The sequence below is a fragment of the Apteryx rowi genome, unplaced genomic scaffold (assembly GCF_003343035.1).
Source record: "Apteryx rowi isolate R43461 unplaced genomic scaffold, aptRow1 scaffold_653, whole genome shotgun sequence".
Taxonomy (NCBI): Eukaryota; Metazoa; Chordata; class Aves; order Apterygiformes; family Apterygidae; genus Apteryx; species Apteryx rowi.
Genome location: NW_020450931.1, coordinates 246,060 through 263,371, shown reverse-complemented (window position 1 = coordinate 263,371; position 17,312 = coordinate 246,060). Strand labels below are relative to the sequence as shown.

The 17,312-nt window shown below is 46.3% G+C and overlaps 1 protein-coding gene across 1 annotated transcript in view; it reads right to left on the bottom strand.

Moving 5' to 3' along the window:
- Positions 1–17,312, bottom strand: part of LOC112975170 (hydrocephalus-inducing protein homolog) — a 108,780-nt gene that overhangs the window by 14,613 nt on the left and 76,855 nt on the right. Inside the window, exons 15-20 of the mRNA XM_026084905.1 lie at positions 15,659–15,882; positions 11,672–11,739; positions 8,077–8,312; positions 6,303–6,403; positions 4,568–4,703; positions 3,523–3,687 (exon numbers count right to left, since the gene is read on the bottom strand). Of these exons, the coding sequence (XP_025940690.1) occupies positions 3,523–3,687; positions 4,568–4,703; positions 6,303–6,403; positions 8,077–8,312; positions 11,672–11,739; positions 15,659–15,882 (930 nt within the window). The remainder of the gene's footprint in view (positions 1–3,522; positions 3,688–4,567; positions 4,704–6,302; positions 6,404–8,076; positions 8,313–11,671; positions 11,740–15,658; positions 15,883–17,312) is intronic.

Genomic DNA, 17,312 nt, shown 5'->3' with positions numbered 1-17,312 from the left:
GAGGCCCTGAGGTTTCGTTCTTGCAGCACTGGAGCAGGCTCAGCCAGAGGAGGAATGTGGATTCCTTTGCTCAATCAGCTTCTCACATCATTAGAAACAACGAGAACTTACTCAGTCTTGATGGATTTCATCAGACTCAGATATCCAGCACTCAAACAGGACTTGAATGTATAAAACCCCCAACACCGACAAGCTGCTGCATGCTTCACTGGAGGGCACGGAGTATGATTTAACCACAAGAAACCCCAGCCTCTATAATGTAAACCCTTTAATGATGTCTGATTCAAGGAAATAGCATTGACAGCTGTCAGAACTACTAGTCCCACGCAGCCAGAAGGACCATCATCCATAAACGCTAGTCCCTCTGCAGGACATTACTGTGTGCAAGTAAAAGAGCCTAAAAATCATGTACCAAGGGTGGTACTTCCAGAATAATAAGCTGAAGCTGTCCATGATGATGGATGTTCTATCCCTCAGGGAGGAGGAAGGCACAGAGAGCTGGAGTCTCGGTGACACTGCCCACCACCTCTTCTGGGAAGGAAGAGTCGGGGAGAAGGGGAACTGGAGGATAGAGCGGTGCCTCACCAGCTGGCTTTGCCTCTGAGTAACAGCAAAACCAGAGAAGCAAAGGCAGGGCAGAACCCTTCCGAGATGAGCAGACTAACGAGCCAGCRCTGCTGAGCTGCCGTCCCACCCAGCAGCGCTCTGCAGGATGTCCAGGCTACCTGCAAGYCCATATGGGGTTCAGTTACAGTGCGTGTTATAATATGATGCATCCTCACCAAGGAAAAGGCTCATTTATAAAACAAATAATTAAAAGCCTTCATCTACAGTCTTCTTGAAAGGGGAAAGAGAAATCCCATTTGCAGGCAACGTGATACAGGGGAAAAGGGAGTAAAAGGAAGTGGCAGCTTGGCCATCAGTAATGTTGCAACACACACAAGAGCAGCCTTGCTGGCTTTGTTGATGGGTACGTAATGTCACATTTGATCATTTGGGAATGAAGAGCATCTGTCGCCTGGCAGCCATCTGTGGTTCGAGTGACCACCTATTTTGACAGCAGCCAGCTGCAAAATCCACTGCCTGTGGCCTGCAGTAGGCTGATTGGCCACAGGTAAACCTCAAGCCATGTTTTACCAGCTCCTTAACGCAGATTACAAACAGCAAACTGAAGCCGGCCTGCAGTCACTTGCAAACAAAATACCAGGCAACAGACCCATGAAGGGACTCTACACAACTTGGATGAAAGATCTGTTTTTAAAAAAAGACTCAAAGTCTATAAAGACTTGATCTCATCAGCAGAAGGCACAACCTAAGTCAAAAGGAGCAAGTTCATATTTTTGTTTTACTGGAATATATTGCAGTGACTCCACTGAGGTCAACAGATTTATATCATTTGACCCATATGGCAAGAATTTACCATCAGTACAGGATGTATAACAAAACAGTTAGCTATTCTGCTAACCCAGAAAGCTCTGGACCAGGGAACTACTGAAGCTATACCCAAACCGCACAGCAGTCCTACAGAAAATGCAAACTTAACCTGACAGCAAGAAATTCATGTATATGCTGTCTATATGCCCAGAAAGGCTTCCACGAGCACTCACTGGGTGCTAGCAGCAACCAAGCATAAACGCTGCACATTAAAGATTGACTTAATGGGCACACATACAAGTTCAGTCTTCTGCTATTCATTTCTTTAGAGACTGTTAGGATTCTCCAGTTGAAATGTTCTCCCTCTGGGCTAAAGACTGACATATTAATCTCCAAATAAAAAAAGATCGTTAAGATAAGGTGAAGGCTGAAACTACAGTTTGTTAACCCAAGGGTAAAAGCTTTACAAGAACATTATAGTTAAAAAAACAAACAAACCAACAATTAAACAACTGGCTTATTCTAGAGAGGAGAAACCCTTCCACGTAAGGGAAGTGCGCCTTGCATTTACGAGCAACGGTTTCGTCAAACTTCAGACTTAACTGCAAAATTCTCCTTCCTGCATAGCCTGGCCTTCCTGTTGACTGGTTTACATTTCGATCCACAAAGGCCTAGGTTGAGATGTTCAGTGCTGTCCAGGGGATTTAGCAGCATCTTTTCCATTCATTTTAATGAATGTTTAAATCCCTTGGACTGCTTTCAAAATGCCAACCTTCCTCTCTGTTATGGAAAGCGTAAAGTTCCCAGCAATCCTCTGACATCCTATTTCATGCTCAGAGAGATGACAAGACATTTTAACATAGCTACTTCAAAAGTTAATATCATTTTAAATTAAAGTTTAATTAACTAAACTTGTTCTAGAACTCAACTAGACGAAACCAAGACACAACATAACATTCTCCTGCCTACATTTTCTTGTTGCTGCTGTTGTTGTTTGTCTGAACACAAGCAACGTATTTGGGGGCTCTAGTCCAAGAATGCTTTGCCTCGTCCATCTCAAGTTTAGYAGATAAAACTCTCTCTGCTCTGGATGCAGGCTGTGTGGAGACCCACGTGTCTTTGGTTGTGGCTTTTAGCAGAGAAATAATGATGGAAACTTCTCAGAAATGATGGGCCTGACTTTCAGAAGAGCTTAAATCTGGTCTTGCTAAGAACATCACTTTGGCAAGTGTTTCTTAAATACCATTTGCTTTAGCAGGATTCAGGCATGTCCCTGCATCGCTCTTGAACTGAAATTTTAATGAAGCAGCAGCGGCTACTCATCTAATCACAGCAGAGTGTAAGATCCAGGGACTGTTCTGGGTTTCAGACTGGGCCTATCTATTATCCTGTGTCACACATCCGTGAGAACACGGTGTCACACACACTGATCACCACATGTCTAAGAGGAAAATATCCTCCTCCTTCTCTAGACGTTAGCTGTTGCTTATGCCAGGAATCCCTTCTTCCTTCATCGACACCAGTTATCACATCTGACAATCTTTCTGGAATCATCCTGGTTATGGCTGGTTCTGGTGCAATGAGTTTCACAGTTAAACCGTAGAGTGGATTTTTCAGAAATATCAGAGGCAGGGTTCGGTGCTTTGTCCCTTTGACTTTTCTTAGCTGCTAGGGAAAATTTGCCATTGTGGCTTTACCATTTCCCCCAACGGTCCTTYGGGCTGGAACTATGGAAAAAGATACACAGAACGTCCAGTTGACCTTTCCTGCATAATTTCTTGTAAATTCATCTGTGAAGACCCAGGCTGGTGAGATGCAGAGTTCCTGCCACTTCCTTTGCTTCAAGTATAAGCAAAGACCTCAGCATATGGCAGGATCTGGCCCCTATCCATGTTCTCTCTCCCTTACCTGACTCTTTCCAGACTGTATTACTGATCTAGCAGTGCACGTGGCCAAGAAACTTCCAGTTTTTCTCACTAGCGAAGCAGCAGGCAGGAATATCTGCAGTCCTGCCACACCAGCCATTATCATTCCAGCTCTCATTTTCACAGGAAGAATCCTTAGAATTAGCAACCCTCTCAGTACACGCTACTATGCCCTGCCAAAACCAGCCTCTCAGACAACAGGCACGTTTCCTCTGGGACTCACCAAAGGGGATCCTTCACTCCCAAACACCGCGACATGAGCAATTGTGTCCTGCTCTCCTGTCACTTGGGCTTCCAGTGTAAACGGGATCTCCACCGACCCATGAGGCTGGATAATCCCACAAGGCAGAGGGCTGAAGTACCACACAGCAGCAGCATCCTTGTGCTCCTATAAGGGACAGAACCAAATACAGCTTCAGAATGACCTTTTGGGAAGCTTTAAACTCCTTGATATTTACACCAACAATAATTCAACACACRTTTTAAAAGAGTTCCTAGGAGAAAGCAGAAAGACAAAGTTAGATGCAAAACTTCCATGCATTTGACACCCTGAGGGGGCCCAAAACCAGCCGTGGGGAAACACAGCTCCTATCCCACAGCTGAAGGTGCTCGGACTGCTCCGTCTCATGATCTCGGTGGCTGCGGCAGGACAAGCTGTGATCCCCTTCAGCACCCTCGGGTGCTCTGGCTCCCAGCAGCTGCAGCCTGCATGCCATTTAACACCCCCGGGAATAGGAGATATTCTCCCTTGCGATAAGAGGAGCCTCATTTCTCTCTGCAGTGCTTGACGAAAGTAAAGACAGATGTCACCTGTGTAACTCATATGGCTACTGAAACTCTCTCTGAGACCCCTTATCAACCCATGAATGACGCAGAGCAGCTGTCAGAAGGCTGCGCACTGTCCCCTTTTACCTCTGTGTGTCCAGGGGCCAGCCTTCCCCAGAGGCCCCTAGGAACTTTCGCCTTTTTCCCCTGGCAAGTCCCTCTGTCAAAGAGTCAAGCTTCACCAAAAACAGTACTGTATCCACAACTGCCCACTCCTGCATTGGGAGCCTCTGTGGCAGCTTTTCATGACCCTGTAAATTCCCCTGCACAAAAGCACCCCAGCAACTACAATATAAAATTCTTCCTCAAGCCTAACGTAGATGGTTTTTTTAGCAACAAGGATCTGGGTAACACCTTGGTGTCTGTTGTATTCTGGTAGGTTCCTACACCCAGCAAACCCCCCCGGTAACAGAAGAGAAGAGGAGGCAGATGCAATGCCAAACCTGTGGAAGAACCCCAAAGCAGCCTGGAAGATCGCTGTCATTCACAAGAGTCAGTGTTTGCTGATAAGGGAATTTTAGGAAGCACCGTCCAAACTTCACAACGGGGTCGAGCACCTGCAGCGGAGGAACTACACATCTAGACAAGACGACGACCAAGAGAGCATTAGAGATACCAAGAGAATATAAAGTTTGCTTATTCCCTGAATAGGGTGAAATGGAGCAGAACACATTTGTCACTGTCAAATGGACATTTAATACCCCTACAGCAATAAATCATCTTTAACTTTTTATTCACTTTTTAAAATCAGCAACCTCTCTTAAAGGAGTGACCAGCTCCAGGTCGCAGCATGGCAAAGGTTTGCCAGAATGGCTGAGTGCTCAAGCAAGGCACCATGGCCCGTCCCAGAGCCTGCTGGTGCTTGGAGACATCTTGCAGACCCCTCGTCCCTGGGAGGACGTCCTCCAGCTTCCTCCACACTGAGCCCCTGCGGCGCATCTTCCTGGCCATCCCAGCAGGGCGAAAGCTTTCTCCCAGGGCAACGGCCCTTGCCCCACCAGGCGAGGTTCAAGGGACGCGAGACTCCAGCGTCTCAATAAAAGCAACTCTTCTTCCATAGAGCAGGTGCCCTTGCCTGAAGATTCAGTCATTTGTCACAGCAATGGAGGGCACAACCCAGCACACCTGCTTTACACAGCGAGCGATCGCCCGTTCCTGGTTTCTATAGCTACCCTGCTCTTTCACCCCCATGGGTTCATCCACTGCCTGTTCCTATCTGCCCTTATTTATTTCATTTTTCAAAGCTGCAGCCCAGGCACTTGACCACACGACTCTGCCTGGGAGAGGCRGCGGCATCGCTGAACCCCTCTGCAATCGTGAGAGACCAAAGCACAGAGGTGACTTTTCCTGACATACAACCTCACAGAAAACCCCAAACCAGCCCAACTCTGTTGCCACGAGCAGGCAGCACATAGTAAGACACTGAAATCTTGTGAAAATAACATCTCTCTGGCTATTAAGCACTCACAAATAATTAAATATATAGGGCTAACTGCATCCCTCTTGTAATTAAACTGACACCTACTGCAGCACAACAGGACTGATTTTCTCTTTTATTTGGCTGCAGCAAGAACAACTTCGGGCTTAAGTCTGAGAACATTAATGGTCAAAAGAACTGGCAGAAAGCAGAGAAACCCAAGTTCATCTCTCATAATGAGGAAAAAATTTTCCCTTCAGTAAGACCTTGCTTTTATTTTTCCTTCACCAATTCTGCCAGAGGCCTCTTTCCCATCTGCATGTGCCTTCGCTAATCGAACCCAACCCCATCTCTCAGCAGGCTGCCGGCTGTATCCCAGCTGAGGATGAATGCTGCATTTTGGTCACAACCCAGCACAAGTCCAACACTTGCAAGGGGAGGTGGCTCTTTGGCTAACTGCACAGGAAATCTGTTATACCTCAAGGATGGAAAAACAGGCCAATAATGAATACATTTACTGCTCCCTCCAGAAAAACTCAGGGCCGTTTCTGTTTGTCGAGCGCAGGTGCTTTTCGTCACGTGCCGCTTTCAAAACACTGCTATTCCCGTATCCGATTTAACGCTAGCATCCAACCAGGCAGAACAATCTCATTAAGCTGCTCTTCCCGCTCGGAGCTGAACCCAGCAAACTGTGTGCAAGGCAGCATGCTGGCGGCAGAGACACGATGGAGGAAGAAGAGCTGCAAGGGAAGCGTCAGTACCTCGCTGTGAGAGGGAGCGACGACACCTCCTTGCCCACACCGTCCACATCCACCACCAGGGCCAGATTGTATTTTTTCACAGTATTGGAGCACAGGGTGACCTGGCAGAAGAGAAGAGCATCAGATACTTTGTCACTCCCCAAAGCCATCCTCCACGTGTCAGATAGACTGTAGCACTTGGGGAGCACGGGGTGGAGGAGGACATTGTTGAGGGAAGCTCCACGGGCCCACACGGATGCTCCTAGCCTCCTGAGATAGGAGGAGCCACGCTGCCACCATGGGTTTCCACTGCACAAGGTCTAGCCTCCATCTCAGAGAGCGCTACCTGCTAGTCTCTGTGCCCGCAGTCATTTTGGCATGACACAGGGTGGGCAAGTCCCTTTGCTGATTTGCCCAATGCACCGGCTTGCCTGTGCCTCCCACACAGCAAGGGTGATGCTCCCTGCTGCTGGCTTTTTTTGATAGCTTTTACCTGCTGTTCAGTAAGAAAGCAAGTGTGCTGCTTCAATCTGTTTGGGGATGAGTTTACAGCTGAATAATACCTTAAAGTTTGCTGAAGATCAGACACCATGCAGAGTTCTCAGTGGGAAGAGCTGGTCCCAAGCAAATACATCTATATTCATTCTCTCCCCCTTTTTTTAAAAAAGGCTGACAAATGACAGAACCAAAACACAGCAGACCAAACCCGGCTCTGCGTTACACAAGGGCTTTTACAGAGGGAATATCTGCAGGGAGCCACTCCATTGCCAGCAGTGCCAGTTCCAGCCTCATGGTCCATCAGTTGTAACAACTAAACCATCCTGCCCAGGGTCTGCGCATCCCCGACGTCACGCTCTGCTGGGCCAAGGCAACCAGCCCTAGGGCCTCCCTGGCAAATTCTACAGCCTGAGATGTTACAGCATGGAGGAAAACAAGAGCGTGCTGCACAGCCCAAGCCTGACCCCACTCCGAGCTGGCCTGCCTGCAGCAGGACTGCTCGAGCCCTGACCCTCTGGTCCTCATCCCATGATAAGGAAAGGGCAGATTTCACCCCAACTCTTCTGCTGGTCTGTATGTAGTACAGGGTGTCAGGGAGTAACAAAAGCCTCTGACAATCTCTGAATCGTTAGATACACCTGGCAGTTACCAGGGCACATGTAAAYCAAATTAAAGCACAAATAGCAGCTTTTCTCCTTGTATTCAGCACTGTTTTAAAATTAAGAGACCAATTTTTGCTTTTAACTACAACAGCATAGATACAAAGGAAATCCATTGACTTTAACTGAATGATTTCAGCTTTACAATGGGAAGCTGAGGGCAAAATGCGGCCCAGCAGATGCTAGGCAGTTCAGGGCTGCCACAGCTTTTATTGTCCCCCATTAGAGATCACTGTGGTGAATGTGACTTCCTCTGCTCAACAGGAGAGCAAAAACAAGGCTGGGAAGAAAAGACGACTCTTTTACTTTAAACAATGACATCTCCGTTTTCAGCGGCCACCTTCTGTCCTCTTTCTTCCTCTGCCCACTTTAAACCAAAGAAAGTGCTCTGAGAAGCTCAAAATACATTAATGGCTTCTGTATTTGACCATACTACACATGATCTTCAGCTTATGATTTTGGAAACGAAACTGTACTCCTTCAGAAATGTCCCAATGACCCAGGTAACAAAAGCCTCACATTATTCTATACATCTTTCTTGCATTATGCTTAAACCTAGCAGTGCTAAAGCCCTCTCATAAATCAATGAAACTTCAGCTCCATCTGCTGAGCTATGTATAGCTGGACTTTGTACGTACCTGGATGTCCAGGAGTCCCAGGGAACGGATGGCTCCCCTGCAGGGTGTTATGGTAAATTCTGTTGGCTTGACATGACCTTGAACTCCCCTTCTCCAGGATGGCCTGGTGTCATCTTTGATCTGAACAAAACTGGTAACACTAGGCTCTCCAGGGCCATCCTCAGGGATGCGAAGGGTGAAAGTCATGGGCACCAAGGATGTGTTATTGAGGCAACAGGATAAGGTGCATGGAAAGCCTATGAAAAATGACACAAATGTGAATTTATGCATGAATTATCCCTTGATTCCTAGTGTGAATATTCCATTATGATAAAAACTATGCTTGGAATTTAGCTCTTTTCAATCTGAATTACAGCTAATTGAGAAGCCAAGCAAGTAATTAATCTTTGCTTGATTTCCTTTTCCATTGATCACAGAGACTGCTTCCTTGGGAACATTCACTCTTAGTGATGTCTTAGTGAGCACCAGAGGTTTTTCTTTATTTCTTTAACTGTGAAGAGCTCTCCCCCTCCCCTCCCCCAAACCAGTACCAATTATTACTGATGTATGAGTGTACATCTAGAAAGACCACAATAGGCTTATTCTGAAAATTCAGCCAATAACATCCAAGTTCTGCCACCTTTGCTCAAGCTGAATACAATCTTAATGATCAGACAGTTTTGAATATATAAAAGCAGTGTATGACAATGGGTAGAATCTGCAGTAAAAGAAAGGAAAGATGAAATTGGGAACTATAGCAATATGTAAAACACCCCTTAAGCCAGCTTATCCTGATCCTGTCACAAAATTGTGATCAAATTCCAGTCAACTTAATTGCAAGCATAAGTAGATCATTTGTGTTCAATATGACCAATGATGTGAAACTGTCTTCCTGTTGCCCACTGAAAACTGCAGCCAAGACAATCTGAACCTGAAGACTGTGTTTCTACTGAGTGGTTCTGCCTGTGCTGTCATACTGCTGCCTATTAGCGTTCCTGCATATATAATATACTCATTGCATATGCTTCTTTGTGCTCTGCCAGCATTCCAGTCTGAAGGACATAAGTGAGGTTCCTCTAGTTAATCGTTGCAAGTGCAACACTCCCACAGGGTTTCCTCTCTATTGCAAATTGAGGTTTATAATATTATAGTAATTAGAAATGCTAGCTCAGCCTGATCAAACTTTTTTTCCCCCCTACCACTAATCCCAACACAGTCGGATTAGCTATAGGCACTAAAATCAGCCTATAAAAAGCAGAGACAGTAGCTGCTGGTAGAAGTAAAGGTCTCGGCGCCTGGCAAAGAATGACTCAGAACATGAGAACAGCCATAGCAGGTCAGACCAATGGTCCCTACCCAGTTTCCTAACTCTGAAGGTGACTAAGAGCAGATGTTTTCTAGTCTTCCCTCCCTCTGATCACCATTGTTCATCTCTACCTTTCCAAGGTCTACTTCCAGCTCCTGGAGATGAGCAATTCCTCAGACAACTTTCTGCCCATCTACTGTCAAATAGCTTGCAGTCTGAGCTGGGGCAGCAAATAATATTGCCCCATTCATAGGTTTTCAGATCCCAACAGTGACAGTGACTTGAAAAACCATTTTCTACCTTGAGCTAGTCGGTAAACTGCCACTATTCCTCTATGACATGAAGTTAACTGTACTTATATAGGGCTGGGTCAGTTGTTCCCACATAGGCACCAAGCAACATCTTAGATGTGCCACAGGCATAGACATGCGGGACTGGAAAATATAACACAGAACTCATGGGACACCTGGGCCCTTCTGGAGGAGCAGCTGGAGGCTAGGCTGAATCTGTAAGGCATCTCCTATTTTGGCACCATCAGACAGAGCATGATGACTTGTAGCCCACTTCACAGGAGGCAAGTCTGATGCTAGCTTGGAAGCTAGCAGGAAATATGTCTCACCTTGCCTAACAAGTGAGCACATAACATCCACACTGCACTCTGGCTTCAATTACTACCAAAGGTTTAAGCTTTCCAGTAGGCACCAGTGATACAACCACACCTGGCAGGGACGTTCCATCTTTCTGCAGAGACTGGCCCACAGCTTTGATTCCCAGCCTGCTCTGGAGTGGACATCTTGCTTGGCTGGCCAGCCCTGAGAGAAGGGCATGTCTCCCATGGCCTGGTTACAAAATGTTATCTGAATACAGATGGGGAGGAAAATCAGCTGGAGATGCAGCATACAATTTACCCAAGACTGTCAACAGTGACAAGTGCCCACCTCCAACAATTACTCCAGCAATCTAGCAGGGAGGCAGGAGGTACACAGAAAGGAGAGCGATAGACTTCACAGAACACCAAATGATGCCAAAGTTGCCAGACACAGACAATAGTTAGCAACACAGTTAAAAGGAGGAAAAAAAAAAAAAGAAAGAAAGAAAGCCTGCCTTCTTCTTGCTGGAAGAGCCTTATTAAAGAAATCAGATTAAATAGGATGAAACTTGTATTACATAACCATATTTCTTGTTTTTACTGGGGGCTGCCTGGTGTGTTTCTTGTTTTATTTATTCAAAGGAAACAAAGAAGTGAAAGACAGAGTGGTGATGTAGGGAGAGAAGGAAGTTGCTCAGGAAAGGCAATGAGTTTTCTCAAAAAGTCCATGAACAGCATGAAAACACAGAGGCATCCTGGGTGCAGAATGATAATGGCCCTTCAATCAATCCACAATTGATTTCACATTTAAACTTTAGATCATCTCAGTAAAAAGCCTTTTGTGAGACTGAGATGGAGAATCAGAATCTGCATTTCAATGGAGACGCTCTGAATGCTCAGACACAGGTTATGTCAGCAGAGCTCGGCTTTCAGTGGGGAAGGAGAAGGAGCCTCTAGGAGTCTCTAAGGATATCCGTGCCTGCTGCAGAGCTATTGCTTGGGTACATTACCTGGTGTGTGATAATAAGGTGCCCTCACAGCACAGATTAACTTCTCACATTAAAGGACAGCTGGGTAAACTGTGTCCATACCTTGCAACACAAACATCTACCCAGAATTGCTATAGGCATGGTTTAAATTCCTTTCTCCTATTGCCCCATTCCCTAGGCCCTTTTGGGACAAGGACATTCACAGTCATTCTGCTGCGAAGGATTAGGAGGCTCAGGTTAAACAGACTACAAGGGACACTATGAAATACTGAACTTCAATTACTCCCCTATTTGACCTCATGATGGTCTTCACTTTCTCAAAATGATAATGAAGGACAAAGTGCTCTCAAGCACTAGTCTCACCATGATTTTATTTCCAGAATTCTACGTGGCACAGTGCAAACCAGTGGGAATCACTGGCACTAGCTGTTTAGTGATAAACCTTCTCTCATCACCCAAAACCTTTAAAGGTCCCTCTTAATCCTTTTGGATACTGCCGTGCTAGAGGTCTACTCTCACACAGAATCCAGCATGTCTGGGTTTCATCTCAGGAGCTCTGTCCAATGACTGCATGTGCAGTGCTCATGGCAAAATATCATCCAAGCAACCAGCAGTCCTAGTTTTAACACCCCAAAGCCCGCTATGGAGGAACACAAGCAATAGATGTTCTTACACTAAAATGCTCCATTTTGGTAAGCCACAGCCTGTGGACCAAGTCCAGTGTATACTCACCGAAAGAGACATCCCCAAAATGGAGGGAAGGTACGTTGAAGTGAAAAGTCGGTCCAATGACACAGCCCCTGTGAGGACAAAGACAGGCAGGGGAAGCATTGGTTTGGTTAAAGAGAAGTGCTAAGTGCTTAGTTTTCATTACTGCACAGATGGATAAAAGCTGGTCTCAGAAGCACTGCGGGTTTCAAATCAACACATCACCCTTGCACTCAGCACAGCATCAGTGTGGACAGGACACAGTCTCAGCAAAGCAATCGGCAGCTGTTAGCAGCTACGTGCCTCCTCTACCCCCAGTCGGCAAATCCTCTCTTCTTTGTTGAGGACAGTGAGATACAAGTTTCACTCATCCTTGCCTTTTTCTCGCAGCACCAAATAGCCCAGAGCTCCCCTAACCCAGCGGTGCTGCAGGAATTCTTAACTGGAAGCCATTTTTCCCTTAGCAGATCTTGATCCATGCAACCAATATCCATGCAGGATTCTGAGGCTTAAATCCAGGGGAGCCCAAATCTCCCATTGACCACCACCAGAAGAGGAACAGTTCTACCCAACAGAGAGTTGCATAGAGAAATGTATGAGCTTCTCATCAGCGCACCAGCTGACACATCCAAGAGCAACACATCTGTCAAACCATCGCAGACATGAGTGTCCCAAACCCAGCATGCTACCTCACTCTTACTCAAATTCAGCAGCAAGGCTTCAAACTCAAAAACTCACCAAAATCCACTTCAATCAGTACTTGGAGCTGCACAACATCCATTARTTTGTTTCATGGTTGATGCCAATCAATGACAACTCTACCTCCTAGTTAAATCAGGGAATTCGTTCACAGGATTGCCACTGTTTCTATGCCTGTTCTGTAAAAGGAATCGTTCCCAGCAACCTGCAGGAGGGACTTGCATTCATTTTATATGTGCAGTCCAGTTTCCAACATCCCTTTCTAACGCCAAAGGAACAAGCATTCAGGACCTTGTAGGTTGGTGACCGAGTAGAGGAAAGAACAATCACCTACAGCTTGGGCATTTTCTGATTGCAGCTGGAACACAGATGGTCAAAAAGCACTCAGAAAAACTGTCTTTCTGGAGTTTCAACCCAACACTAATTCTCAATTCTTGGAGCTGAATCAGTTCATGAGAATGAGCCAGGCAGCAAATCCCTGCTGCTGACCAAGTTTCCTCTCCAAGGACCTCGCATAACCAGATCTAACCTCCCCAACCCAAGCAGCTTACTTTGGATGGAGCAAAGGGAGCAAGCATGCCTTCTGCCACAGCACCTGCCAGATGATGATGGAAAGCTACCTCCAAACCAGCCTTGACTGGGGATCACACKGGGAAAATGCCAAAGATGTGCCTTGCCAGACAAGTGGGGAAATGACTGCTATTTCTGCTGAGTGCACCATATCTGTGCTCAAATAAGTTAGACCTGAATGACTGCCCAGAAGGCTCAGGCAAGGAGCCAACCCAGAACTCAGCGCACAACAGCTGATAACAGTACAGCTTGCAAGAAACAGGGGGAAAAGTAGTGGGTTTGGCAACAACTGTGCCTTACAGTAGGATCAATTAATGCACGTGAGAAGGGAGAGCAGTGTCCTTGCAGAACCTGAAGGAAAACACAAAGTGGGAGAGGAATTGCTTGAATTCTCATCCCCAACTCCAGTGCAGTATCCCACAGCCAGTTCTCCTCCAGTCAAAACAACTGAGAGCTTCTCTCCATGGAGGACTGAATCCAGCTCACAAAGCCTCCTGAAGAAGGAGGCTAAGCTTGAACTGGTGGATAGACATCTCAAGGGATTTTGAAGACAAACAGCTTGAGTTATGGGGCTAGGGAACAAGAAGTACCAGTGTGGGATAGGGATCCCTGAAACAAAGGCAAATGGAAGTCAAGGAGGCAGACACCATCTCAGAGAAGTGGACTGCAACGGGAATGCTGAGGGATGGCTGCACAGGAGCACATGGAGATGTTGGGGCCCCACCAGAGGGGCTGCAAAGGAGTAGTCACCAGAGAGGAGTACCACCAGGATATGGAAGAAAAAAGCAACAGCAATGCTCTTGCACTGAGGTAAAAGGTCTGCAGTGAGCCTAGGGCCATGCTGGCAGAATGGGGCAGACAGTGGCCACAAAGAAAGGTAGGAAGTCCTGGGTTCGTGGCAGCAGGATGCTGCAGGCACTGGGAGCCAGCCATCAGCAGGGAAGCCAGGACCGTTTCACTCAGATGTGGGGAAACCAAAAGACAGCTATGTCTTGGACAGCTGTTTCCTTCCTCAGGAACGTGGCCATTGCAGGGCAGAGACAGCAGGCAATATCTGAGAAAAACTATATTCTACTGGTGATAAGCRCATCTTTACAAGCAAAAACTGCCCTTGATCAAGGGGAAAGATGCTTATGTAAAAACATCTCATGACCAATTTGGAGGAGGGACAGATGAGAAGAAATTATTTGATTGTGAAATGTTCCCTCTTGATTTCCAAAAAAAGCAGCACTCTCCCTCCAAACAGAAAGCCAACGTAATTGTTTCTCTACCAGAGGTCAACAGACCTACTCACCACTCTCTCTGCAAAGTAACCACCTTGCTCTTCCTTCTTATCCATTCAAATCTACCTCACTAGYGAATCAATCGCAGATTCCTCTTCGCTTCATCACTACTTGGTCCAGTGCTTGACCTCGGTGTCTCCCAGCAGCAACAGTCCAGGAGACTGGCTGCCAAGAAGGTATGGCCAGCCCCAAAGCTCCCAAGCATCCAGCATCAGCTTGGGATATCAACTAAGATATCCCACCTCGTTGCCCACAGGGAGGAACAGCTGGGACAAGCTTGCATTGCTCATATTCTGCTCTGGTCCCAAGAAATGAGCTTCACACTGCCTATTTTTGTTAGCCTCTACTCTGAGGAGATGCACTGGAGTCAAGAGAGAGTCCTCTGAATGCCACATTGCAGTCCCCAAGCCTGTTTTTTCGTTTGTTTGTTTAGAGTTTGGGTTTTTTGGGGGGGCTCTGTGAGGATTATCTTTTCTAACAGCAACAGCCCACGGGATGATTCCYGGGTCCTTTTGGAGCTGCAGAGCTCCTGGTCTCCTGCATCAGCACTTTCCCAACTGCAGTAAGAAGTTACTGTAGCATGTGCTACCCAGGAGCAGGGAGGACAGCTGGTCCCATCACACTAGCATGGGAGATGTTGCTGAGGATGCTGCTACCCCTTTGTATGGATTATCAGTGCAGGATTTTAAAACACTTTCAACTTCAGAACCACCCAGGCTGGCCCATCCCTCAGCCACCTTTGAACACCCCTTGGCCTCTGCCCAGGTGGTGTCCCTTGCTCTGAGTCTAGGTGGGATGTTCAACACCATCCACTGCCCAAGCAAGGTTGACATCATCACCCTGTTTGCCATGGCCTGAAGGAGAACATGAGATACTTGCAGGAAGAAGTCACTCCAGTTCCCAGGCACCCAGGACTGGGCAACAGGCATCTCTCCAAGCAGCCAGGCCTTACATCTCCACACCTTTCCAGTACAGTCTCCAGTCAAACTCTTCTTTTTTCAGCAAGRGCAATGTCACTAAAAACCCTGATCGTGGCAAAAGCTTACAGAAGGAACTTGCTGCTGCTGAATTCTGTGCAAACACTATCCTGGAAAGTCAGAGACCTGCCCTGGCTTGACTGCAAAGAAAGAACTGCTTCCCAGAGGGACTGAAGACATCCATAGTTAGACTGGGTACTGAAAGCATAGGAGGCACAGTCACTCACTCGCAGACAGTTATGCTTCATCCGCTGCTAGCAAGCAATTGCAGGGTTCAAACTGGAGTCAAGGTTGAAAAGTCTTGGCTCTGATCCTGGCATCCCAAATCTAAGACCTTAGGCAACGCCTCTTTCTCTTCTCTGCTCCACTGTAAGAGGAGGATATTGGTACACAAGTCTCCCAGTAGTGCTGGGAGAGACAATTACCCAGAGACAGCAAGTGCTACAGATATGCAAACATCCAACTCCTATAATCCTCCTTACCTGATAGTCAAGGTCACAGGTTTGGGGGATCCATCCACACTGAATTTGAATTCTTCTGTGAACTCCCCCAGGATGGTGGACTTGAAGGAGATCTGGATGACCTGGAGCCCCTCTGGTAAAATGAGGCCCTCCTGGGGGCGAAAAGTAAAGCAGGAGCCCAGAGCCGTAGCCGGAGGGATCAAGGCAAAGAGAGCATCGATGGCTCCTTTGTTAAACAGGATTGCCTACAGCAGCAAGAAAAGCAAAATGGAGATACATAAGGAATCTTCCTTTCATACAAAAGGCTGATTTACAGATGTTAGTTGTTTAATTAGAAAACAAAAGACAGAAGATGTTGCGTGCTGCTTCCTGGCAGAAGCCAAAGCAAATACAACAGGACAAATTCTGCCTTTGTGTTTGCTCATGTAAAGCAGCAATAACACCCTATAAACAGAGTCACTCTGGGTTTATTCCGGTGACGTAGAGCAGTCCACTCAATGGACTTGCAGYGCAAAGCAGGTATCAGCATAACTGAGTTGATTCAGAACAGTTCCTAAGAGCAGAGTGGGAACAGCATTACTGGTGAATCAACACATAACTGCTTGTGGCCAGATAAGCCCAATCCTGCTAGGTGCCAAACGCATTCAGTTTCCATCGCAGCCTACAAGCAGAGGCACTTGTCACCTCTCAGGACCTTATTTGCTGGTGTATCACCTCAAAACACACTCACTCCTTATTGAAAATTGGGAACATAAGCTCCACGGCAGAGAGAAAAGCAATAGAACCTTGTGTTCTACAGCTAACGGGGTAGATTAGACAGAAATAAATACAGCAATAGAAGAGCAAAAGAATGATTTCATTTTGGGGAATGACCTAACAAAACACTCTAGGAACTTTCTTCAGACAAGCATCATTCATGTCCTTTGCTGGGACTGGATCATTCTGTCGAATATTCCCCTCTTGGTCTCACTTTATCAAGTGCTTCAGGAGCTTCAGGTGAGAGAGATAATGGTGGAGCAGGGCAAAAATACTATACTCTTTTTCTTAACCTACTTATTTTACCAAGCAGAGTCTTCTACATATAAGCACCCTTATTTATTGCATAAAGTAGAACAAACACTTAGACAGCATGATAGCTAAATTCAGAAGTATTCCCAAGATCTGCTACAACACAGGTTTTAAGCTTCTTACCATTTTTCTTTAACCTGCTAATTCTTTTGTCTTTACTCAGAAAGAACAGTCAGGGGAAAAAAAAAAAAAAAAAAAACAGGTGAGGGGGATACCAGCTCCACCTGTTCTAAAGAAACTCATTTATAAATATGCACAGCCATCAATGAAGATTTCAAATTATTTGCAAGAAATTGAAAATTTAGAACCAATGCCATATTTTGTTGAACACTCGAGATCTGCTGCCTTGAACATGCCACAGCTGCTCAGTGCTTCTTCAGCTTCAACTCTTTTCTACTGGTCAAGATATGCCCACTTCTGCCAGCGAGTACTGGCAGTACGTCACCAACAAACCTGCTCAAGGCAAAGCTGTAAATTTTCTGATTGCTGCAGGGCAAAATCCTGCCATTTCCACGCACTCCTTTCATCTGTTTTGGGCTTCTTTCCCCTACCTTTTGTCCTTGCAAAATCTGGCAGAGAAACTGAGAAAGAAGCATAGAAATGTGCT